Source organism: Gopherus evgoodei, chromosome 17 (assembly GCF_007399415.2).
Source record: "Gopherus evgoodei ecotype Sinaloan lineage chromosome 17, rGopEvg1_v1.p, whole genome shotgun sequence".
Classification (NCBI taxonomy): Eukaryota; Metazoa; Chordata; order Testudines; family Testudinidae; genus Gopherus; species Gopherus evgoodei.
In genome coordinates, this window is record NC_044338.1 from 1,909,705 (window position 1) to 1,936,024 (window position 26,320).

At 43.2% G+C, this 26,320-nt stretch overlaps 1 protein-coding gene across 3 annotated transcripts in view; it reads right to left on the minus strand.

Annotated features, from left to right (window-relative positions):
• PHF12 (PHD finger protein 12) overlaps positions 1 to 24,080 on the minus strand; it is a 43,877-nt gene extending 19,797 nt beyond the window's left edge. For 2 of the 3 annotated variants that reach the window (XM_030537048.1, XM_030537047.1), the window contains exons 1-4: positions 23,971 to 24,080; positions 23,683 to 23,864; positions 4,339 to 4,411; positions 156 to 543 (exon numbers count right to left, since the gene is read on the minus strand). In XM_030537048.1, coding sequence (XP_030392908.1) covers positions 156 to 543; positions 4,339 to 4,411; positions 23,683 to 23,864; positions 23,971 to 24,036 — 709 coding nt within the window. In that variant the 5' untranslated portion in view covers positions 24,037 to 24,080. Of the gene's footprint in view, positions 1 to 155; positions 544 to 803; positions 1,397 to 4,338; positions 4,412 to 23,682; positions 23,865 to 23,970 lie in introns of those variants that run through there. The other variant, XM_030537049.1, reaches the window with a different exon arrangement.
• Positions 24,081 to 26,320: the final 2,240 nt, after the last annotated feature.

Sequence of the window (26,320 nt, forward strand, 5' to 3'; positions counted from 1 at the left end):
TAGTTCATGAGGAGGGGGCATCAGAGCCAGAATTAGACAAGCATGGCAGTAGAAACTCGCATCAAAGACAGACAAAGAAGAGCACAGGGGAGGCAGAGAGCACTTCTGAAACCACCAGTGTGAGCTCTGCAGGCCGACAGACAGTCGTTACTCACCTGGCAGTGCTGTGGTGCAGGTCAGCTCGCTCGGCAGCTGGAACTGGGTCGGGTTTCTTTCCATGGCAGCTGCAATAAGAAGCTCAAAGGGTCGCTTCAGCTGGGGTTGCCCACAGTCCATTTCCGCAACGGCAGAGTCATCATCCACATCAATTATGTCCTCATCTACATCATTCTGCTCTGAACTGGGAGTCTCAGTGCTGGCATTAGATGTGGGAGTGCCAGGTCGACTTGCTCTCCGTTCCAAGACCCTGGGATGTGCAATTGCCCTGATGCTGGTGCTAGACCTGTCCAACAGGTCTGTGTCACTGGTAGGGGAGGTGGTCCTTTTCCCAGATTTGTCCACCAATCCATTTACCTGCCCCAACTCCTTCTTCTGCTCTCGCTTCTGCACAACATGAAGAATCACACTTACCACTCAGGCCATATAAATATGTATGTATCAGGGCCAATGTACTTAAGTAAAGATTAACAGTTTTCAGAAACGTTAAATGACCAAGAGCTCAAGACATTTATTGCAACAGTTTCTCATCATGACATTTAGCCTTAGGCCAGTAAAAGCAATCTGGTTATTACTAGTGTGACTAAGTCATAATATTACTAAAGCAGTTAGAGCAGCCAAGTGTGGGAGGAGGTTAGCCTACTTGCCTTTTGCCTCTGGAGACTTGGATTCAAATCCAGTTTGGACACAAGGAACATATTTAGTCGCATCAGGTTCCAAATTAATACCAACCAAGGAATTCGGAAAAGCATATTTACCAATGACACCTCTTAAAACAATGCACCGTGCAGCAGACTTTGCAGTATTTGAGTCCATTTATGGGACTACTCAAAAAACGAGAAAAGAATTAGAATGATGACTTGAGCACATAAAAACTGCAACGTGCCAAACAACAGAAGAACTGGCCACTTCTGCTCAGGAGAGTCTGTGGGGAGCTGCAGGTAAGGACAGAGATCAATCCTGGAGCTAAGGGCTGCAACAGCAGAGGCTGGGGCACAGCAGGGTCCAAGTGTTTGAAGAAGCATGCAGAGTACTTGCCTACACTATGCCTAGTATGAAGAATCAGCCACTGGGAGTAAACAAAGTAATGAAAAGCCACCCTAATGAAGTGGGTGAGTATGGAAAGGAACATGGAATACATACAATTTTCAGGGGACTAAAGGTGGAGTTTGGCAAGCAACTGATTTAATTTTGAGTAGGGCTGTCGATTAATCACAGTCAACACATGATTAACTCAAAAAAATTAATCACGATTAATCACAGTTTTAATTGCACTGTTAATAAATTTCAATTGGTATTCTATTATTTAACTGGTTTTAGATGTTTTTCTACATTTTCCAATATATTGATTTCAATTACACAGAATACAAAGTGTACAGTACTCACTTTATATTATTTTTATTACAAAAATATTTGCTCTGTAAAAATGATACACAAAAATAGTATGAGGTGAATTGAAAAATACAAGTACCATAATACAACCTCTTTATCTCGAAAGTGCAACTTACAAATGTAGATTTTTTTTGTTATATAACAGCACTCCAAAACAAAACCATGTAAAACTTTAGCGCCTACAAGTCCACTCAGTCCTATTTCTTATTCAGCCAATCGTTAAGAAGAACAAGTTTCCATTTACGGGAGATAATGCTACTGGCTTCTTATTTACAATGTCACCTGAAAGTGAGAACAGGCGTTTGCGTGGCACTCTTGCAGCCGGCACTGAAAGGTATTTACATGCAGATATGCTAAACATTTGTATGCCCTTTCATGCTTGGACTACCATTCCAGAGGACATGCTTCCATGCTGATGACACTCATTAAAAAAAATAATGTGTTAATTAAATTTTGACTGAACTCCTTGGGGGAGAACTGTATGTCTCCTGCTCTGTTTTACCTGCATTCTGCCATGTATTTCATATTATAGCAGTCTCGGATGTTGACCCTGCACATGTTGTTCATTTTAAGAACACTTTCACTGCAGATTTGACAAAACTCAAAGAACGTACCAATATGAGATTTCTAATGATAGCTACAGCACTCAACCCAAGGTTTACGCATCTGAAGTGCCTTCCAAAATCTGAGAGGGATGAGCCGTGGAGCATGCTTTCAGAAGAAACTACAGAACCTGAACCATCAAAAAAGAAAATCAACCTTCTGCTGGCGGCATGTGACTCAGATGATGAAAATGAAGATGCATCAGTTCGCACTGATTTGGATTGTTATCGAGCCAAACCCATCATCAGCATGGACACGTCTTCTGCAGGGGTGGTTGAAGCATGAAGGGACATATGAATCTGTAGCGCATCTGGCATGTAAATATTGTGCAACACAGGCTACAACAGAGCCATGCAAATGTCTGTTCTCACGGTCAGGTGACATTGTAAACAAGACACTGGCAGCATTATCTCCTGCAAATGTAAACAAACTTACTTGTTTGAATGAGTGGCAGAACAAGAAGTAGGACTGAATGGACTTACATTGTTTTGTTTTTTTAATGTAGTTTTTTTGTACATAGTTCTACATTTGTAAGTTCAACTTTCATTCTAAAGAGACTGCACTACAGTACTTGTATGAGGTGAATTGAAAGATACAATCTCGTTTTTCACAGCACAAATATTTGTAATCAAAGAGAGAAAGTGAGCACTGTACACTTTGTATTCTGTGCTGTAATTGAAAGCAATGTATTTGAAAATGTACAAAACAGCCAAAAATATTTAAATGGTATTCTATGATTTTTTTAATTGCGATTACTTTTTTAAAATCGCTTGACAGCCCAAATTATGAGGTCTCTAGCCAGTCAGCATTAGTTTTTGGCTGTCCTAGTCTGGAAGGTGCAATGGGCATAATTTGTTATCAGTCACAAGGGGCAGCATCAGCACAGTTTAAGGACTTTGCATTCACATCAATCTACATGAAAGCTATGAGATGTGCAGCATATGAACCTACAAAATGAGAAAATGCACCAAGCCAGTTGCATATTGGAAAGGAGGAGGGGAAAACCCCACCCCACCCAAAAAAAAAAAAAAAAAAAAATCAGGAGCAGAGGGGAAAAAAAACCAAATTTGAGCCACCAGAAACACAGCCTTTTGTCAGATACAGTTTTTCCGGAAGCAGCATTTCTTGTTTGCGTGAGGTACTGGAATGAGCAAAAATTAAGGGCTAAGCCATTCAAGAGAAGGAAAACAGTTAGACAAAGCAAAAGCCATTACTCTTTTTAAGATGACCTTTTTATTGTTGAGACAAGTTTCTGAAGTGTTACTGTCTTCAGGGTACAACAGCATCACAAGTGATTTGCCAGGAGCATGAGACCATGATAAAAGGTGGCCAGTTGGAAAAAAGAATGTGTTAGAGGTGAATTTGTGTGGCACTTCATGTGAATGGCTTCCTGGATAATTTGGTGCAGAATCTCTTTAAACACTTGGGTATGCAGTCTGAAGACGTCACTGCTGTAAAATCATGTTTACATTTAGCAAGGAGAGCTTCCTGGGAAATAGCATATCAAAAAACCAAGCCACAATCTTGCTGAATCATCTCTCCATCCTGTTCTTGCAAATAAGGAAGTCATAATTCACAACAATTTCAGTCTGTTGCTATGGAAATTGTTGCGGGGTCACAGTTTTGTTTTGTTTTTACTAGCCAGAATCATGAGGCACTGCAATAAAAGCATCAGACACTAAAGATGGGAAGCCATATTAAGTCACAACTAGTCCATCTCCTTTGCCAGTGCAGAATTATTCCCTCTGGGATACATTTAATGCAGTTTTTTCCTGTTCAAGATTAACTGTGGAAAATTGTTGTTGTTTGCTGAGGGTATGTTACTAAATTAATGTTTGTAAGTCTGGATTTAAGTTCAGGTTTGTGATTTCTAATAGCAAAAATCAGTACAGAAATTTGGGATTTGCTTAAGAGTTTTCTGTATACCTATTCTTAATCAAAACCTCTCTGCTCTGCCAAGCTGTCTAACATGCACTGTACTTCCTGCAATTCCATGATCTCCCACGCACTGGAGCAGAACTCTCCAAGGTTCTGCGTCTGTAGGGGTGGGAAAAGAAAGTCTGGTAGGAGGAAAAAGGGGCAGAAAGACTCACATACGAGTGACAAATGTTTGGAAAATAATGACGCGTTAACAGGTAAGAGGAGTGGCCCAAAGAGAACCGAGTTTGGGTGGCTAAGAGGTTTTACCTTTCGGCGCACAGTGCAGCGATGACACATCCACTCCCCTGGAGGCAACATTTCCTCGCTCAATGGAGGGTTGCTGCAAGAGGAATACAAAGGCACTTTACTTTCAGATTTCAGCTTGCAACTCTAAGAACATTTCAAGCTAGCCCAGAATAATTCTGCAAGCTTCCACTGCCGGGAATCTTCTGCATTTTATTCAGGTTCATTGACTGTGCTCCCTTTATAGACAGTTCTTTGCAATAAACCTTCTATGACCAATGAAGCAAATTATAAAGTCTTATCGTCCTGTAATTATAAAACACTCACTTCCACCTTCAAATATTCTGCTGTTAAAATCAGCCCTCCATATTAAGCACTTATTTTCCATTACTGTGGTGCTTGCCCTGTCCTTTGCATCAAGAAAACAGACTACACTTTTGGCATCACATAAGTTATTGCATTAATAGATGAAGTTTCACTGCCCTTAAATATATACACCTATGCACCTTTATAATTCTAACAGCGTGGTCTTAAAGATCATTTAGAGCCTACCATAAGACTGGGTCTGATTCTTGTCCAAGAAATGTAGCTATATAAAAATTCCCCTAAACAAGTGACAGAATTTGTCTTCTAGTTTACAGCCAGGACCCCTTTTCAACTGAGGGTGTCTCTACACTGGAGCTGGAGGTGTAATTTCCAGCTTGAGGAGACATCTCAATAAAAGCTAGTGTGGGTAACACACTAAAAATAAAATAAAGGTAGTGTGTGAGGGGCGGGACAGATTCCCTGTCCTGACTACTGTACACACCTAGGGTCCTTGACAGGATTGGGCTTGGAGTTGCTAATCCACCCTGCCTCTGGAATCCACTTATTGAGTCTGTGCTCTAAAAATAGAAGAGCTAGTGTGTGTACATTTACCCAACTTGGAAACACACCTCCAGCTCCAGTGTAGATATACTGTAAGTGAGTTGTTGCCATGAACACACCTGCCCAGGAAGAGAAGAGGCAATGCATTATACCTACCAGTGCATTAGAATCAGCTAACTGGCAGCAAAACACATTCATTCTCTGCCTCAGTTACTATCAATCATAAGGCAGCCCTGGGTAGTTCACCATCACATGATATCTGCAGTTTGACTTGAATATATGAGCATAAGATTTGTCTGACTCAAATAATCAGCCCATGGCCATTAATGAACAGATACTGCACCATGTCAACAAGAATATCTTCAAAACTGAGAGATGTTATACTGCATACATGAGTCAAAGTCCATATTCCTTGGAAATGCATTTTCTGTGCCTTCCTTCCCACTATATTTTAATCTCCTTCGTCCAATTCTCCTTCCTGTCTATGTGATAAGGCCACTGGTGAAAGAATTACAAAGTTACTGCTTGATCACAGATTGGGAAGGGTGGAAACCCTTCCCATACAGCTCAACTACAATTCTTTCAGTTTTCTGGAAGCAACAGAATCGTATAGAAGTATCTGCTAGGATCCTGGACTGTGGCCATGAGCAGCTCCAGTAGAAGGCATACAGAAGAACCAGCAGACTGGCTGGCTGAAGCAGGAAACGTGGCAGAGAATTTGGAAAACTGCAAAGATTTTAGGGGCATGGAATTTAATCTCACATCGGTAACAAATATGAACAAACTTACAAATACATATCAATACCATTTTCTCCTTCACTATCTATCAAAACTGAACTTAATTAAAGATTTCCCTTGGAAGATCTGATGACCAAAATCAGCATAAGCAGGCACAGAAAGAAAAAACATCTAAATGAGAAACTCAAGTTAAACCAAACCAGTTCAAGGGGTGATGGGGATAAAGCTCACCACCACTCCCAAGACAGTGGGATTTTGAAATCTGGCCATTCTCCAGCCTTCTCTCAGTGTTACGACAGCATAAGAGATGTTTGAGGGCTGTTTTTTTTAATTTTTTTTTTAAACTCTTTTCCCAAGACAATTATCTTGTTAGTGTTTTTTAAAAAGTAATTTTCAGCTGAGATCCTTTTTCCTGCACAAGTTATGGTTTAATCAGATCACTAACTGTTGCAGAGGAAACAACTTCTGTCAGATAAATAGAGGACTCTGTTTCCATGTAATTTGTTTTCTAAGTGTATTTATTTGTGTTTTAACTCTGCATAAGTTTACTGCAGTTGTTAGCCAAACTTCAGTGATGCAATATGTACTTCAGCCCAGGGAGCCCTCTTTGTTGCAGAGAATAAATCCACTGGTTAGGGCACTAGCATAGGAAGTGGGAGATTGAGTTCAATACCCTTGTTCTGTCAGACACTGCATGTGACCACGGGCAAGTCTCTTAGCCTCTGTCTCTGTTCTGCATCTGTACCATGTGGAGAACAGTACATCCCTGCCTTCCAGGGTCCGGTGAGGATAAACACATTGAAAGAGAGTGTGAGAGCTCAGCTACTGTAGTAATGGGGAGGAACCAAGTAAGTACCTGAACTTAAGGGATTGAGGCTTTATTTTGTCAAGTGCTTTGAGAGCTTTTAATACAAGGAACTACAGAAGAGCCAATTACTACATTAGTATTAACTAGCCTTTAAATACCAATCACTAAATAGCAGAGTCCTGAAATAAGTGACTGCTAGTCAAGTGTTCTTCTACAATTCATGAAAGAGTCCTTTTTACTACAAGGCACAGTGACATCACTTAGACAAGCCAATATAAAGCTAGCAAAAGTCACAGATGTTCTACTGTAAGTTAGTCTTTGCAAACAAATACTTTCAAATACGTCTCGGATATCAGCTTCTTCAGTGAGTCTGCCACCATCCGTTCTGAAGCTGTAGGTACTTGCTCCATAGAGAACCCTAATGCTAGCAGCGGGGCCTCAGCTTCTAAGTTTACCCTATAAAACAGACTTCCTCGTTTCAAACAATGACGTAGCATACATGGGGCAAGGCTCACAAACATCTTGACGCACAGTCTACCACAGGTACTGAAGCTCTCAGGTTCACGTTCTGTATGTTCAGTTGCACAGGTTCTAAGAATGGTTTTTACTGCTTTTTTCCTTCAGTCTTCCAAAGTGCTGGTAACCTCCATTTCTGGTCTCAAAAACATAGGGGGATTCAGTAGAGGCGACACATCTGGCAGCAATTTTGAGAAACAAAAGTTGAGCGTTTCTAGCAGCCTATGCTTCAGGAATCTAGAGTCCTATATTTCTAGAATGCACAGTAACACACACCTGGAGCTTGTTTTTCCATTTCCTGGAGGTCTCAAGTGAACAGATGATCAAGCTCCTTGGAAGACACAAAGCACCAAAACCTCTCTTTCAACCACAGATAACCTGACATAGTCAGACATGCAGCTGAAATTATGAGTTTTTTAAAAAAAATAAATAAACCAACCTTTTGTTAACAGAAGCCTTAGTAACAGCAATGATCTCAAATGTGCTTCTTAACATTTGGATTAATTGCAAGTCCTGAGGTTACCTCAGCAATAGTTTCAGATCCTTTACTCCTATGGCTTAAGAGTTCTTTAAATCAGTGACTTCTGGCTACGTTTATCATCTTGGGGTATCTTGCAGATTCCCTGCTCCCACCCCCGAAAGAACAAAACTAAATAAAATTAGCAGTTCCAAAACTGCAAGTGGGCAAAAAGCATTTTAAGGTATGTTTAGTATGACAACTCAGAAATACACATTTTGCCAGAAGCACTTCAGGCTATTTTAACTCATTATCCTTAGATCATAAATATTTTTATAATGAAACAGTGATTAGTGCAATGGATCCCAAGGAGTGATAAAAAGGACAAATGGTTTTGAATAGATTTCATTTTATGATGATTTTTCAAAAACCAAAATATTTCCTGTACGTATTTAAAAAGAACATGATTTTTTGTTTAAAAAAAGTCACTTAATACCACATCTTTCTTGCATTAATCTGTAAAATCACCAGTTTTAAGACAATACTTTAGAACAAAATGCTCATTTTTAAAGGCTCTCTGAACAAAGTTACCATTTCAGATCAACTGCAATACTTCAACATCAAACTCTCCTCCTGCACTTACTTAACCCTCCAATGGGGCCCAGCTAGGACAATCAATGCACCAAAGCCTGATTCTGGTCCTGGAGGTTAATGAGCTGCTCATCAAGACAGAACACTATACTAACCAAGATGGAGGAATACTGTTCTTGCACTGCTGTATTCTGGGCCAGGAAAAAGCCACTACTCTAGGTTCACACAAAGGAAATGTACCTTAGTTAAGCATGCAATTTTAATTAACTAGTTATGACCACATTCCCCACCCCTTTATGGTAGGCATACTAGAAATAAGATCTTTAAGCAAGACAGCAGTCAGTGTTCTTGCCATATCACCAAATTCTACTCTGAGCTGTGCACACCATGGCTGTTTTCTGCCTACTATCTTTCATACACTTATTAACACAAACCTCAAGAGCATTAATATTTGTTACAGATGAAGTCGCTGCCAGCAGGACCTGTTGCTCAACAGCACCAACTTAATTATCGATTACACATAATATATTTGCTTTTCAATATGGAATCGTACCACAGATAGTTACACAAGAGCCTGCCCTCCATTTCAGAGGCTTTTCCTTTTTATCATGACATGCAAGCAAAATGGTGCAGCAACACAGACATAACATGGAAGGTTATCGATGTGCGACCTGCATCTGTCTGCTCAGCAGCGTAACACGTACATTTTAAAACTTAAAAGAAAGACAGCCCTGAAACATATAAAATCTGACTTTCAAAGTTAAAAGACTACACACACACACCTGAAAGGTCAGTCCCACAGAGAACTAATTAAAAAGATTTTCATGGCTCTATCTTTGCAAAGAACAGATTACACAAGCCAGAGAAAAAGGTGTTAAATATTGTTTATACTGACAGTAATCTCATGGTTTTTCTACAGTAAGTATCTTTTTTAAAACCCATTTTCACAATATAACGTTTACACAAGAATCATTTTACAAGTCTCTGGAACTATCTTCCATATCTGTACATTATGCAAAGCCTCACTTACGGTGAAATTATTATTTAAATAGATATCAAGAAATTAAACCCCCCAAAGTGATCTGTATATTAGGAGTTTTCATCAAGCAATGAAGCTGTTTTATTTTTCAATTTCACACTCTGGAGCTCACATACATCTGATGCTGGTATTAGACTAAATCCTGTAATTATACTTACAGTCACTTCCTGAGGTCAGCAAAGTAAAGAAAACAAATGCTCAAGGGAACAGCACCCTCTCTGATCTGCCATATAAATGGTGCAAGTGTAAGACGCTCATCTCAAAACGAACTGATTGTGACTACATTGGAATTGCAAGTTAATTACAACTGGCATTCCTGGTAGGCACCATGCTGAAAAAGAACATTTGTGAAACCTGCAGTGAGGGTGCTCCCTGCCTGCTGATGGCAGGGAACAGAAGCCAGTTTCCATCCTGCTTTAATAATGGAGTGGAAAACTTTGGAGTTCAATGTCTGAATAAACTTTCCTGTAAGACTTTGATGTTGATGAACTGTACAAAGACATACCTGGAGTTCTCTTGTGCAGAGGAAAAGTCAAAACTCAACAGAAACAACTGGGCACAAAAGGAAAAAATTCACAGCAGTCCCTTCATTCAGCTCATTCATGTTGCTTCCTAATACCTCCCAGTCATGTAGCAGGATTTACTGACTGACTTATATTTGAAGACACTGGTGGGTAGGTTTGCCAGCAAGATAAAAGGCAGAAAAGTGAAAAGCCTTTATGTGGATTCTGACTTATTCTAATGACGGATGCAGCTACAGCTGTTCTAAAACCATCATGGAGAACAAGGTTTATTGGCTTTCCAGTGTAGGGCCATAACTAAAACTAACAAGGAAACTAGCCAGAGTGCCAGCATATTACAAATGCCCCATTGAGAAATATAGAAAGTTGCATCATTTAAAAATCTGCAATTCTTTGAAACAGTTTTACTGTGCCCAAGTTACACACTTCTATTCACAGCTGCTCCCCAAAGCCCTCCAGGGAAAGGACACCTGGAACAAAGTGTTTGAAGCCAATACATTATACAAAGAACAAACAAGTCAACAACTGCAGCTAGTCAAAATCCCTGCCTGTCTTAACTCTTACCATCCCACTATAGACCTTCTGTGCCAAGGAACAATTTGCTGGTTTATTTTCTGTGGGGAAAAAAGGAAACGGAGACTGCATATCTTTAAGACATACTTAGGAAATATTGCAACCCCTTCCTCCCCTCCACCCCAATAATGCCAGAATCTCTCCAACAGGAAGTAGGAGAGGAGATGATTCAGCAATACAAGCATTACACAGAGCTATTAAAACAGCCTACCTAAGCTATTCAATCCCACTATGCAGATCCACGTGTTCAACACAGATAACATTGGCATGTAGGATCTAGGTTTGGGCTCTCCTTAAACTATCAGCTTCATGATGTTTATAGTGAATCCAGAATTCCCACAAACCAAGTGTCCGAATGTCGAGCGCATCCCACATTTTGGATAAACCAACACACAGTACCTATTTCCTCCAAAGAATTACCAGAGCTCCAACACATCTTTACTATAACAGTTTCAGGAACCCGGTATTCAATGGGCCTGATCAGACTGTAAGTGGCCATTTTTGTATCAAACATGCTATCTGGTAAAGTCTGTAAGATTTAAATCCAAACACCACATTTTGCAACATGTTTTAATTTGACAGGATTTTAAGGACAGCCACTGTAGAGGTTGGGTACTTTCCTCTGTAGGAAGTTGCATATTCACCCCCTTAATATTTCTGGGAAAATTAAAAAGCTCAATCTTGACAAGTGTAAGGTAATCTGCATTGGAAGGAATAAATTTAAACTATTTGTCCACATTGCTGGCTCTAAATCAATACCTCTAAGCCCACGTCCAGACTAACCCGTGGCATTGGCGGGTTAAAATCGATTGCTCGGGGATCAATATATCGCGTCTAGTCTGGACGCGATGTATCGATCCCCGAGCGCGCTTACATCGATTCCGGAACTCCATCAACCCGAATGGAGTTCCGGAATCGACATGGAGAACCGCGGACATGGAGAACCGTTATTCACGTAGCTGAAGTTGCATATCTAAAATCGATTTTAATACCCTAGTCTGGATGTGGCCTTAGTAAGGAGACTTGAGCATCACTAGGGACAGCTCAATGAAAACTTCTGCTCAATGACAATCAAGAGAGTCATAAGGGAGACTAAAAATATTACACCGATTACCCTCTCCCCTGGAGTCCTGCATTCAATTGGGTCACACAGTTGCAAGGTACAGCAGAAAAAAAAAGGATTCAGAGATGGACAATAAAGAGATTGGAAGCCTGGAATCGCTTCCATGTGAACAGAAAGAAGAGTGTGGGACCATTTCGTTCAGAGGGGGAACGAAAGGATTTAGGAGGAAGTTTCACTATGCACACATGGTTCCATAACTGTTTACTATGAGGTTTCTTGCACATTCCTGTGAAATATCCAACATCTGCCACTGTCACAAGGCAAAAAAACTACACCACCTGCTGGTCTGATCTGATACTGTAATTCCTGTGCACATGAATGCAAGGGACTAGTAGTGCTGGCTAAATACTAGCATAACATCTCAATCCTTCCACTCCCAGGAGCAACTGTTAATATCAAATTGTCTGATAAATATTTGATGTGGACAGACATCCATTGGAGTATGGTCCCAAAATCATTTCATTTGTGAAGATATGAATGCAAGGTTTTCACTGACAGAAGGGGTGAACTGTAACACCTGGCTTCCCCGCAATGCTCATCTTGAGTTATTAGCAGAGTTTGGATTAGCACAGGCCTTCCAAAGATTTAAACTCTCAGCCTATACAGATGGTCAAACACCCCGTGATAAAGTCTGGAGAAAGCCCCCAGGGGACAGGCACTCCAGAGGTTAAGCCTCAGGAATGCCTTTATTGCAAAAATAAACTTACAGGGTTATTTCAGGAAACTTCCAACTCCGGTAGTTCCGTTCTGGCTATGTAAAATTCACTCTGCTGTTTCAGTGACATGGAGTGTTCTTCTCCACTTGTCCTGAAGTGTTGTTAAGTGCAGCCTACTCTGATAATACTAGAGTGGTATATGATCTGAAATCCTTTGGGATGAAAAGCAACACACAGATATAGTGTAATATCATATACAATATTGCACATCCATACAGGCGGCTACACTGTGTGCACATCAGGCCTACAGAATCACACGCAAATAAGTGCACTGTTTCATAAGATTCCCAGTGTTTGTGATGAACTTAAAACTCCATACAGCACAATGAGGTGCTCTTTCCTCTACAGAGGTTAACAACCAAGTCACTTTTAGGACTTACTGAAAAGTAAGATGACGCCCATCAATACTGCACAGACTGGGGGGAGGGGGGGAACCCACCTTAAAAATTGCCAAACTCCAAATTGACAGGACAGTATCCAATCTACAAATTCACAACACAATATTTCTTCACGCAACACAGTCAATTTGTAGAACTCGTTGCCAGGAAATGTTGTAAAGGCCAAAAATATAACTGGGTTCAAAAAAGAATTAGCTAAGTTAATGGAGTATAGGTTCATCAACAGCTATTAGCCAAGATGGCCAGGGATGCAACCCTATGCTGTGGGTGTCCCCTAAAGCCCTGACTGCTAGAAGCTGGGACTGGTGACAGGGGAGGGATCACTCAAATTGCCCTGTTCTGTTCGTTCCCACAGAAGCATCTAGCACTGGCCGCTGTTGGAAGACAGGTACTGAGCTAGGTAGACCATTGTACTGTCCACTATCGCCATTCCTATGAGAGGTCTTTCTGGTTGATGGCTTACATTGTGAGGCATGAGACTATGTACATCCTAGCCAATGTAATTGTGGATACTTTGGTTACCCATATACATGTCAAGGACATTTGGGAAAACTACAAAGCACATGATCTCTTACTGAAGTGAGTTCCACAGGTTAACTGTATTACGTAAAAAAAATTTTTACCAGTTAAATTTGTTTGCTTTTAAGAATGTTCCCTCGCTCTTAATCAAGGAGAGAAAGTAAACAGCTGCGCCTCTTTAGCTCTCTCTAAAACACTCAAGTTACGTTCCCTTACCTCATCTCTAGAAGAGATTATTAATTTACATTTAAAATTGTTTAGTATAACTTTCAATCTCTCCACACACAGAAGCCTTTCCATCTCTCTAATATTTTGTTGCTCATCTCTGGGCCTCTATATCTGCTTAACATTTCTCAGATAGAATGATCAAGTGAATACATCTTCAAGGTGAGAACATCTTAATTTGCTCGAGGATTTTTAGTCTTAAAAATACCAGGAATGTCAAGTCTGGACTTCTGTTTTGCTAACAAGACAGAAGTGTATATTGAGTGTTTTGAGCCCTTACAAAGAAGTGAACATGTTGAATTTTAATGGAGAGCTTTTCTCCAAAGTATTGGGATTGGAAAAGGTTCAGAAAAGGGCAACAAAAATGATTAGGGATATGGAACGGCTACCATTGAGGAGAGATTAATAAGACTGGGACTTTTCAGCTTGAAAAAGAGACGACTACGGGGGAGGGGATATGATAGAGGTCTATAAAATCATGACTGGTGTGGAGAAAGTAAATAAGGAAGTGTTATTTAGTCCTTCTCATAAGGAAAGAACTAGGGGACACCAAATGAAATTAACAGGCAGCAGATTTAAAATAAATAAAAGGAAGTATTTCTTCACAGAACAGAGTCAACCTGTGGAACTCTTTGCCATAGGATGTTGAGAAGGTCAAGACTATAAGAGGGTTCAAAAGAGAACTAGATAAGTTCAAGGAGGATAGGTCCATCAATGGCTATTAGCCAGGATGGGCAGGGATGGTGTCCCTAGCCTCTGTCTGCCAGAAGGTGGGAATGGGTGACGGGGAATGGATCACTTGATTACCTGTTCTGTTCATTCCCTCTGGGGCACCAGGCATTGGCCACTGTTGAAAAACAGGATACTGGGCTAGATGGACTTTTGGTCTGACTCAGTATGGCCATTCTTTTGTTCTTTCAGACCTTCAGCTGGCCACAGAAATTTTCCAGGTAGAAGTACTGGTTTAAAAAAACCAAGCAGATTTAAAAAAGCAAAACTGAAAATCCACCCAGCAGTTTTCAGATTTAAAAAAAACAAAAACAAAAACAAAAAAAGAACAAAAAGACAGAAACATAGGCACAATCTCCACCCCCACTACCCTTCTTCACAAGCTGCTCCTGCTACTATTCCTGGTGGAAGGAGATCCTAGGGTTAGTTAACACAGTATCTCTCCCCGCTCCCCCCCAAAAAAACCACCACAGCAGAAAGTCATAGCTTGTATAGGCACATTTTATAATGATTAGGGTCACTTGCTCAGGGAAGGTTTTTTTGGCCTGTTGTGTCCTCAGGCCACTGATAAATTCAAACCCCCCAGAGCGCAATCTCTAGCTCGGTCTAGTTTATTTCAAAAAAAGTGACTCATTCACAGCAGACATCAGTGGAAAAGGCTCAAGTCAGGTTCAGTCACTAGATTTCCTCCCAGCTTGCTGTTACTATATTTGCCTTTTATACACTGGAGATGATACACTGGACACCTCTCAGGAAATGCAGTTTGTAAAAAGTATGCTAAGGGTGGGAAAACCCACCATACACAGCAAAGACACAAACCTGCATGGCTACAACTGCATTCAAGTGTGCTGACAAGAGTATGATCCATGGTGACATGCAAGGTATTTCTCTCTTTAAGTGGTGTTTATTTCTACAGCCCCTCCGCATCACACAGCCGTCTACAAGGGAAGTTGGGCAAAAGCCATGGTGAGAACTACTGGTTGGGGAAGAACACAAGAAGCTCTTTGATAGGTTGACTGTGCCAAGTACTCCACAGTCATAGTTCAGTCACATACAGTTTAACCAAAAACTCGCTGTGGCAAGACACTTGCTTACACTTTTATTCTGGGCCCTGATCTACACGTAAAGCTTAGATGTGTGACTCAGGGCTGTGAAAACTTCACATCCCCAAGACGTAGTTAAGCCAGCCTAAGCCCTGGTGTTGATACTGCTATGCTGATGGAAGAATTCTTCTGTCACACTAGTTACTGCCTCTCAAGAGTGTAGATTTACCACCGCGATGGAAAAATCCCGTCCATAGCTGCAGTGTCTACACTACAGTGGTAGTGCTCATCAGTGTAAACATAGGCCGGATCAAGAATTTCATCCCCAGAACAAAGCCACGTTATATTCTGAATTACTTTACTGTTTTCACACGCCTAAACTTGCTTCCTGGATGGTCTTTTAAACTGCTAGATCTTGCACAGATTTCTATTGTATAAAGCCTCTGACTGCCAGATGCTGGGACTAGGCAACAGGGGATGGATCATTTGATAATTGCCCTGTTCTGCTCATTTCTTTTGATGCGTCTGGCATTGGCCACTGTCAGAAGGATCCTAGGCTAGATGGACCATTGGTCTGACCCAGTATGGTTGTTCTTATGATCCCTTGCTACCACAAGGTTTCCCTCACATTCTAATGCACTGAAGACTCTGTTTCAAACTTTCCTTCCTGCTCTGGAAATTACTGCCTATTTTCTTCACAGTAGGCTTCTGCTAGTCATTATTGACTTAATGATTAAGGAACAGGTTTCCTAGAACACCGGAAGAGTCAAGAAAGTATCACAAACTGACTCAGCCTAGAAACAAAGGAACTCCAAGATGCATGTGTGCTTATGGGGTGTCTTGAAGCGCAGCAACATCAATGCTGCTGCCTTTCTTACGTCCGTACCTGTGCTGAATGTGTCTTACAACTGAAGGCTGGCAATACGCTTTTCTTGTAATTTACACACGCTTGGCACCCCGCAAATGAGGTGTAGGGCATAACACACAGATAGGAACATAAGAACGGTCATACTGGCTCAGACCAATGGTCCATCTAGCCCAGTTTCCTTGTCTTCTGCCAGTGGCCAATGCTAGATGCTTAAAGGAAATGAATAGAACAGGGCAATGAAATGATCCATCCTGTTGTTCAGTCCCAGCATCTGGCAGTCAGGGGCTTATGGACACCTACAGAATGTGGTGGTCTCCCTGTCCATTTTGGCTAATAGCCATTGATGGACCTAGCCACCACGAACTTATCAAATTTTTTTGAATCCAGTTATATCTTCTTGCAAAAGAGTAGATCAAAAGTTTCAATGGAGTTTTAAGTTATATTTCACCAGCCTTCTATCAGGCAGAGTGACAACAAACAAGAATCTCAGAGGGAATAGTTCAAAAGGAGTTCTGCTCTAGTCACCACAGCCAGTTTCTGAATTACAACTCACTTACAGAGGCCTGAGGCACATACTGGTGTAACAGGCTCAGTCACATCCCTGTTAGGTTCCCCAAACTGAGATGCTCCCCAGTACACACTGTAACAGTGATAGTACCATGAATATTTTGTTACAAGCGCCTAGCATTAAAACTTCTGGTTATCTCACCTCTAAAGAAAGAGAATGCTGTTTTCCCTACTTTCTCCCTCACTAATCAGTACCAAACAGAGGAACACACACACCCCTTTATTTTATAACTAAGGCCCTGTATAAAAGATGGGGTTTATTTTTTAAAAAATCATGAGTGTAAATGGCAAAGTATTGGATTTCACACAGTTTGCATTCAATTAATCTTTCAACTTAATTTAGTCAATTTATAGGCCAGCATGAATTTTACAAGTGTTAGGAAAATTAACTCTGTCCTTGATTTGTTTTTGTTTTTTTGGTTTTGTTTTGTTTGTTTGTTTGTTTGTTTTTTTGGGGGGGGGTATTAGAGACTTCATTGTAGACCTTTCCATTTTTTTTTTTTTTTTTAAATAAAAGATCATAGTTTGGGGGCATTTTCATGATTTCACGAATTTGTATAGGGCCTTAACCAGTTGTCCTCCCTCCTTTTTGTGGGGGCATGGGGGGGAGGAGGAGAGGAGAGGAAGAGAGTGGGATGTAAAACAAGCCATAGAAATTGTTGCGAGTGGTGACTGTACACCGTAGACTTTTTTTTCCAGTAGTGTTGGGCCTAGGTATGCAGTCTAGCCGACAGAACATGAGGTAACAAAAATTAAGGTCAAAGAATTTTTACAAGTAATATTTAAGATCTGCATAGCAGTCATTAACCAATGAACAGTACCCATCAGAAATCAAATCCAATTAAAATCTCCTTGCTAAAGCAAGTGCCTCTAGGTACTAGAAATCCTTTGGGAGGAGGTTTCCACATCCAGAAACACTCCCATGAGCCACACCTACCAATGAGATAACATGCTGGAAGTCAGCAGTTAGAAAGTAAAACCATAATGGGCGACTACTGAGCAGAACAATGGACTCAAACTAAGTCACAGAGTTACTTAAAGAACACTTCACTAAACCGAACAGTTCAGCAAGATGCAGCATCTTTAAAACACGGATTTCACCACAGCAGTAAAAATTGATGAGCACAATTTTCAAAATGTTTAAGACTTAAAGTTCAACAGAAAAGCATATTTTTCCCTAGGCAGGGTAAACAAGCCTTTTTTAGTTTTTAATCAGTGATTTTATCCTCTACCTTTCAAACAATTTTACTTGTAATTTCAATACCTTTTCTATTAAGTTTAGTCTATTTGACACAGAGGAGGGTGAAGGAATCATGTTTAAGTTCAGCTATTATAGCCCATCTTTTCATTTTGATAAAGTCCCACTGATAACTGGGAAACCCGATTACTGTGGTCCAATTCTGAGAGTAGCAGCAATCAATGGTTTAGTCATCAGGCACACTTCACTGTGTACATGTTAAATCAACCACAAGAAGATTTTACAAGAGCACGCACCCACATACTGAAGAGAATGATACCTTAAGGGTCCTGACCTACACATTAAAAGAAATTCAGTTTATTAAGTTGTGACAAACCAAACTCCAGAAAATTCTAAGTTCTGCGCACATTATTATTCCCACAGTTGAACTTTTATGGCTCTGCATTTCAGAGCCTTAGTGTAAACTAAAAAAGCAAAACAGAAGTTGAACAAGAGAGCTTAACAGAGCTGCTATGGCTGATCATGTTACCATGTCTAAAGGCACACAAAGAATGACTTTTTTAAATTAACTAAGACCAATGCAATTGCTTCTTTCATTAACTTTAATATCTCAGATTCCACATTGCTTCTGAAACCACCTAAATACCAAATGCAATTAAAGCATAAGAATTTGGCAAGCAGTGAATTCATTTAAAATATTTAGTTATTAACAAAGATAAACAGGTGTTAATAGCATGAGTTGTTTTCTTACATAACTTTAAAATATTATGGTCTTTAACAGTTATGAGTTCAAAAAGAAGCTTAAATTAAGTCCAAGTCTCTGTATTCCAGGCTTACTTCAAGGACCTTTTTAAAAGGATGGATTTTGCCAGTATATTGTTCACATAAAAGGAGGATCTAGTTTTGATATTATTTAAGTTTGAATGCTAAGTTCATTTAAGCCTACAAAGAGCCAATGTGCAAGCCTTTTTAAAGTTATCAGTAATTTCAGTATGAAGTTACACTTCAACACTACGTAAATGAATGAATTTAAACTTAGTGAATTGGACAATTACCTAGCTGAGAGCTAGTTATCTTATGGCAGGATGTTCAGAGCACCTATTATTGTAGCCATTAAAAGACCACATCTCTGAAATTAAGGAAGCAGCTCAGAATCTAGATGCCTCAAAGATTTTTTTTCAGTCAAAAGAAGGGGAGGAATCGGACATAAAAGTGAGAAGCCAAAATTAACTCCTAAATGATTAACTAAACTGAATGCTAGCTTGCAATAGGCCAAGATAATTCTAAGTCTGAATAAGGTACAGAAAGTTATTCATGTTGTAGCAGTTGAACAAAGATTTCACATGGAGAATGGAAAATTGTCAACTGATGTGACTCAGAAAATAAAATATGCAAAACTAGGCTAGTTTAGCTTCATGTCTCTCTTAGCAAGCTCTGTTACTCCAGTTCTTCAATAACAGCATGCCTGAGGACTGTCAAATCAGAAAGGAGAAACAGAGCCAAACACTCCCAATGTAAACATGGGGAGGCAAGCGTTGCAAAAATGTTTGATGGAACTAGCAAGACAGTGCTCAATGCAGTGCTCTTACCCCGTGACAGCCACAAAAATTCATCTGGTTCAGAACAAGAGTCAACTATTAAGGGAAATCTTGTGAGATGGCACAAGAGATTCACAATTTTGGTATGTCAGTTTTGTCACCTAAAGAGCCATATTCACTTCAAAAGGAAGTTGGTTAATTTCAGACAATTTAAGTTGCTTCAGTATACTAACACCCTTGTACTCAGGAGCCAGATAACCAGGCAATTGTAAATGAGAATTTAAGGGAATGCTATGGTTCAGTAATTTGAGAGCACCTTTCACACTAGGAAAAATTAACAACACTGCTTTAAAAAGTCAGTTTGCTGGCTTTGTTTTGTAATTTCTATTACCATTTTTACTAGTTATCTATTTTAAACCTGCGTTTTTCCTCTCAATCACTTTCTGCTTAATCCTTCAGAAAAGCCATATGGAATTTTTGTGGACTGATATCAAGCACAGGATTATCAGTTTACTGAGGGCAGGAGAGAGGAGACAAAGAAAAAACTATAATAGCTACACACATCTAAAACAAGGGGGTAAGAGAAAAGTACAGAAAGTTACTAAACAAGAAAACTGCCTTTGGATCATTTTTTAATAGTTTGTCCCAGCTCAAAAGCCCCCTTGAAATCAAATTGTGAGAGAAAATTAAAGACACTACTGCATTATTTCTAGAACTGTTCAATAACTTGCACTCATAGTAATCACATTAGTGAGTGACAAGTTAATACGCAAGCTTCATAACCAAAAAAACAGAGTTTTAAACCTAAAAACCAATAAAACTTCCTTGGAAAAAGCTGATAAGTGGAAAAAACATTCTATGCAAAATTTAAATCTGAAGAAAAACAACATGTTTGAATATAGCAGACGCAGCATCATAGGTAATCTAGCGAAAAGGGCACTACAAAATTTTCTGCACTACAAAATTTTCTGCAACTATTACCCCATCCAAATTATTTGCACCAACGCTGATGAAATCTGATGTAAGCAAAGAATACACAGATTTTACTTGATTTTTCCCCAAACTATAATCTTTCTTGGACAAGATTACAAGAGTGGTCAAATTCATAACAGATGAATCAGAAATCTGGTTCCATCCATATGAAGTCATTCTGGGACTGACAACCCACTCGTAACTACAAAGAAGTTTGCAATACTGCTCTTTTTGGCAGGTAAATATACCGTAATTAGACCTGGAAATAGTCAAAGCTTTCATCTTTTTTCAGCTGGCTTCCAAATGCATTGAAATACTGTAGAAGTCAAGATATGCTCAAGAACAAAACAGAGGACTTTATGAAGATCTGGTCTTCTCCTAAAGTACTCCCGTGAACACCCAGACACTAAACCAAACCAAAAATGGAACCACAATACCTGCCTGGATTATATTTCAAGACTTGCTTTCTGGGACATATCTTCGAAGTGCACACAACAGCTTACAGAATGAATTTCAATAAACATGGGTAAGAACTCACCCCCAGACTAACATGGACTATGGAAGCAGAGAACCACATGGCATAATTTTTGTTTCCTTTTTAAGTTAAAACACACAAATTGTTGCTTTGGAGAGATACACGTATTTACCTAATCAAGGTACAATAATGTAGCAAGCAAGTTACATATATTGTATATGGGGGAGGCAGTGTCACCTAGTGGATAGCGCACTGGACTGGGATTAGGGAGACAGGTTCAATTCCTGGCTATGCTACTTCTCTGGTGGGCAAGTCATTTCCATGCCTTATCCTTTACAGCTGGTACTGACCTCATTGGTGAAGTGCTTCAGGGTGTACTGTTGAAGCGCTCTAAATAAAAACTAGGTATTGTTGTATTGTCTTCCTCATTGCCACAAAAAATTTAGAACAGTGAAAAGAGTATTGAAGGAAATGGCTGCAAGATGCCTCAAACAGCAGAATTCAGAAGTTGGCCACAGATTGGTATATTTAAGTTTATATTCACTGTATAAATGTACTTAAAAAGCAAGCATTATTACACTGCAGAATAACAGGGAAATGCATGTACTGCATTCATGCCCAATGGAACGGAAGCTGACTTTAAGCAAGCTGTACGAGGTAAAGACAAAACCCAAGTGTCCCTTTGAGGCAACGTGTCTCATTTGCATGCTTTTACAAAGTGGTATGCAAGGCTTTGGAAGTGAGAACAGGAAAACAGAAAGCAGCCCATCCTTCACTTCTGATGAAGAAAAAGCCTGTTAAAGCAAATTTAAGCCAAAAACGATTTGAATACAGTGGCTGCATAAATTGTGGGTTTAACCTTACAAACCCCTTACCCTGCAGAGAAGTCTCACTGAAGTCAACACGACTACTTAAGTGCGAAAGGACTTGCAGGATAGGGCCCTGTATTCGTATCAGGAAAATAGCAGCTAATGAGTTGGGTGTAATTTAGTTCTGTCGATTGCAGGAAGAAGGTCACCTCACAAAAGTCTCTAAATTGAATAGTTACCTTGGTTTCCCCATGCAGATTAAAAAAACAGAAACTTTTGCCAAATTAAATCATGAAGTATATGCACAGCTAATTTCTCCATGACCATGAAGTAGAAATTGACTTATGATTGAGAAACCAGGTTTTAAGTAAGTGAGAAACTGCATGTGGACCATTTCCCTCCCCAAAATTCTCAAGGTTTCTAGCAACTAACATGCTTCAACAAATGAGACTCAAAACTGTATGGAGGCGTAACATTTTAGGCACTTCACTTGACTTTACCAGGTCATGTTTATATCGACATCCGAACGTACAATATTAAGTTGTTTGTGTTTAACTATTGAGCCCTACAGAGGGTTCCCATGGTGCAGGCGTGCAGGACAGCTATCTGAAGGAGAGCTTCGGTGTAAGCACCCAAGTTTGTCTTTCACCAAGTGAAGCTGGCCCAATAAAAGATTACCTCACCTACCTTGTCTAATTGCTAAACAGATTAAACCAAAAACACAATGTTCTCCAGCAGATTGTAAGTGCTCTATATAATAAAACTACCAGGGGAACTTCTTCCAGGTAGAAATGATGGTATAATGGATTACAAAAATGGAGCTTCCCGCCTTGGGTAGGCAGGTCTATAGAATGGTAACAGGACACACTCTACAGAATTCTGACCAGACGGTTAATTTCCCGGGTATCAGTAATCACTGTAATAAGTGCCCTAAGACCTGCAATTAGCATATAAAAAAAGTACAACCATTCAGCTAAAGTCACAAGAAGATAACTGTAGCTGAGTCAAACAAATATCCGAGGCATAAAAGACAATGAGGAATGTGGTTAAAAATCTCTCTCCAAGGAAGAATACCGATTTGCCAGAAGCTGATTGCTCTGACTTGCCCTGCTCCCTCCCCCATTCCATTATTCACTTTGGCTGTCTGATTTTCACAGGAGCCTGAACTGCTGAATAGATGTATGCAAATTCGCTTTCGATGCACCTGGGCTCCTTACACAGAAGCAAAAATAACTTTTCAGGGCAGAAACTGAAGTTCAGACATCTCCTGGCTTTGCTAATTTGCTTTTTGTTACTAGCTTGGGAGGCTTCCAGGAAATGCAGGGAAGGTCGGGTCCCCCCCCTCACAGCAGCCACTATGCTCTAAAGCACACATTTCCAAACCACCACCCAGGATTAGCAACAAAAGCACAAGACTACAGGCAAGCTGTCCCTGAATTCGCATGGGTCACTCCTACAAGATGGAACAGGCAGGTCTAAAGGACAGGAAGAAGGAAAAGGGAATAAGGAGGGGTCAATTTTCAAGTTTATAGCTCTGGATCAACGCTGGGAAGATACTTCTGTATTCAAAATACTACAGTAACGGTGCCAGGGCTTGGGAGTGCTATATGCAGCCAAAATGGCGCTGAGAATAAAAATATAATTTAAAGGAAGGTCGCCATATTGTAAACAGTGAGGCAGGGAAAGACACAGAGACAGCAACCTCCATTATTCCCAGCAGCAGCACCGCGGAGGCGCTCAGCAACGTCAGGCCCGTCCAAGAGACGCAAAGGCGACTTCCCAGCCATCGCAGCCCCGCAGGGATCCCAAGCAAGGCAGCCCCGAAGATGGAGCGGGAAGATGAGAAACTTCAGGGCTGAGGCCCCGGGTGCCCGCAATAAAGGCCATGCGAACCGCAGGCGAGCGGCGCAGCGCAGCGCTTGACACCAAAGGAAGAGCGGAGCCGCCCTGGCAGCCGCGCAGCCCCAGGGCAAGGGGCTTTTCCCCGCGGCCGCTGCGGGTGAGCCGGGCTCGCGGACAGGCTTTTCCCCGCGGGGTGTCGCTGGGCACCCGGCGCCGAGCGAGCGGGCAGGACTTACCAGCACTGGAGGTGGAAAGCGGCCGGGCAGTGATCGCAGCACAGCAGATCCCCTCCCTCCTTGCAGCTATCGCAGCTATCATGGTTGGTGGCCCGGCCGCTCCGCCGCGCCTCCTTCTCGGGCCTCCGGCTCCTCTTCTCGCCGTCCTCGCCCTTCGGGGGCGCCAGCAGGGCCTGGATTTGCTGCACACACAAAGAGAGGGGCCGTGAGGGGCTGGGCCGGGCCGGGCCCGGGGAGGCGGCCCCAGCCCGCTGCCTTGCCCGCCAGCCCGGCCCGGCGGCTGCTCACCTCCATCAGCCCCCCGGACGTGTCCAGGTCGTACACGATCGTCTTGGTCTCCATCTTGCCCCACATTCATCCAGCCCGGGCGCGGCGGGGGGCCCGGCCCCGGGGGCCCCGGCCCCTCGGCGGGGGCCGCGGCGGCTCCTGGCGCGCGGCGGGCGGGCGGGCCCAAGGCGGCTGCCCCGGCCAGGCGGGGCCTCAGGCCAGTCCCGGCGGGGGCGGCTCGCCCGGGGGAGGAGGCGGCGGCGCTCGGCCTATCCCACGGGCCGCTGCTGCTTCCCCGTCCCCCTCCTGCCGGGCCCGGGGGCGGCTGCAGGGGGCCCCGCGCCCAGTGCCATGCCGGGGAAGGGACGGGCGGGGGTCGGGCCGGGCCTGCGCAGGGGCTCCGGGCTCGGCTGGGCTCCGCTCCCTCCGCCTCAGACACACAGGAGGCGCCGCTGGCTGCTTAGGGCCCCGCCACCGCGCACCCCGCGCAGGCGCAGCCCGCCCGGGCCCGGACACCCCCGCCGCGCAGGCGCAGCCCGCCCGGGCCAGTACACCCGCGCGCAGGCGCAGCCCGCCCGGGTCGGGCTCCGGAACCTCGGCACCCCGCGCGCAGGCGCAGCCGAGCTTGGCCCCAGACACTACCACGCAGGCGCATCCCAGGTGGCACAAGCGCCCTCATCCGCTTAGACGCCATTCCCGCGCAGGCGCACACCAAACCCTCACCAGCCCAGTCCTGGCGCCGACTCAGTCTGACAGCCCCGGCCAGGAACCGCTCCCCGCCCCCTCTCTGTCGCCGCGCAAGCGCAGTTCAGACTACTCACGCGTTCCATCGGATGCGTGAATCCTCCCTTTGTGGGCAAGCTGGGAGCAGCTGCAGTGGGTCGGGCGTGCCGACAGGCGGCGCGCTCCGCAGGGGGCGCTGTGCTCGGCGCTGTACAAAGAAGGGCCCAGCCAGCTCCCAGGGCGGAGCCACAGGTGAAGCACAAAGCTGTGCTCCTGCCTCCCTGCTGTCTCATGGCCTTGGCCTGTGTCCACTTTGCACCTGTCCTTTCTCTTGGGGGGGTGCCTGGTCCCATCTTTCACCCTGTGGGGCCTGTGCCTGCAAACGGGGGCCTGGGCAGCTGGCAGCAGTGCCCTGGGGCCAGCGTGCCCTTGGCTTTGCCAGCCTGGCAGCACTGGAAGCATGGTGCAAGTAGGGATCGCTCCTGTCTGTATTCACTGCCCCTCGCGCTCGTCAGGCACTGGCCTGGGCTACCCCAACGCTGACTAGTGTAGGTGGGCTGGTGTCCAAGGGGAGGGGGTTCAAGGTGGAATAGAAACCTTCCGGGGGAGGGTCTGAAACAGTCTTTTTATCCGAGAACTGCGTCAGTGTGGGTAGCAGGGTTGTGTCATGAGCACCCTTGCCCTGTGCGTGAGAGCCCGTCTGTAGTGGGGAGGGCAGGTGAGTTGCCGTCCCCGGTCAGTCCTTGGCCTCTTGGAGCCTGCCATCAAGAGTGCTAATTGTGTGTTGAGAGGGGATGCTGAACGGACTGAGAGCCCCAGGCCACCCAATAACGACTGGCATGACATCTAGTCACTCTGGACCTGGGCTGGATTTGGATGGCTGCACTAGCTCTAAAAGGCCCAGTCTTCAGCCCCTCTGCAAGGTGCAGCTCTTAGGAGGCTGCTCGCCCTTCCCGGGGACTGAGACCAGCAGCAGCGGCCACTACCCAAAGGGTTAGCCAAGAACGAGCTGCTTCTGGAGGCGCCCCTCCACGTGACGTGTGGGAGCATAATGCCATTTCTGGCAGGCTCACGTCCTGGCAGTGACATCAGCCATGGCACCGCTATGTACCCCTGGGCTGGGCCAGCCACAGGCAGCTTGGCTACAGCCCGGCCATTTGCCTTATTCCTTTTTAACGTGGGTTCAGACTTCCTCCTTCCCACCGACAGACAGCTGTGGCTAAAGCATGGCTGAGCTGCGCGGCCCAGCGTGCGTGTGTAATCCCTCTGCCTTGGCTTTGTCCTGGTTTCATTGTTCGCCTACCCGCAGCCACATGCGGTGAGCTCAATGCACCTGGCATGGAATGTCACCTCCAGGGGAGCCGCTGGGGAAATGGGTCCCTGGCCTTGCTGCCTACTTTCCTCCACTGTCGGCTCTGGTGACTTTCTGTGGCAGGCCTGGGCCAGCGAGGGAGCCCTCTGCCTGCTGCCTGGCCTGGCTCCCAGTCCTTGCGTGCCTGCAGGAGGAAGTGGCTTCTGCTGACTATGAGTAGTAGCAGCAGTAGCTTCAGGTTGTGTTGCTTGCAGCCACCACGCAGTTGTAGCTACGCCCCACACCAAATGTTGGGGACTTGCTGCCTTTTTGGAGCCAAGTGCCGCTAGCAGCATT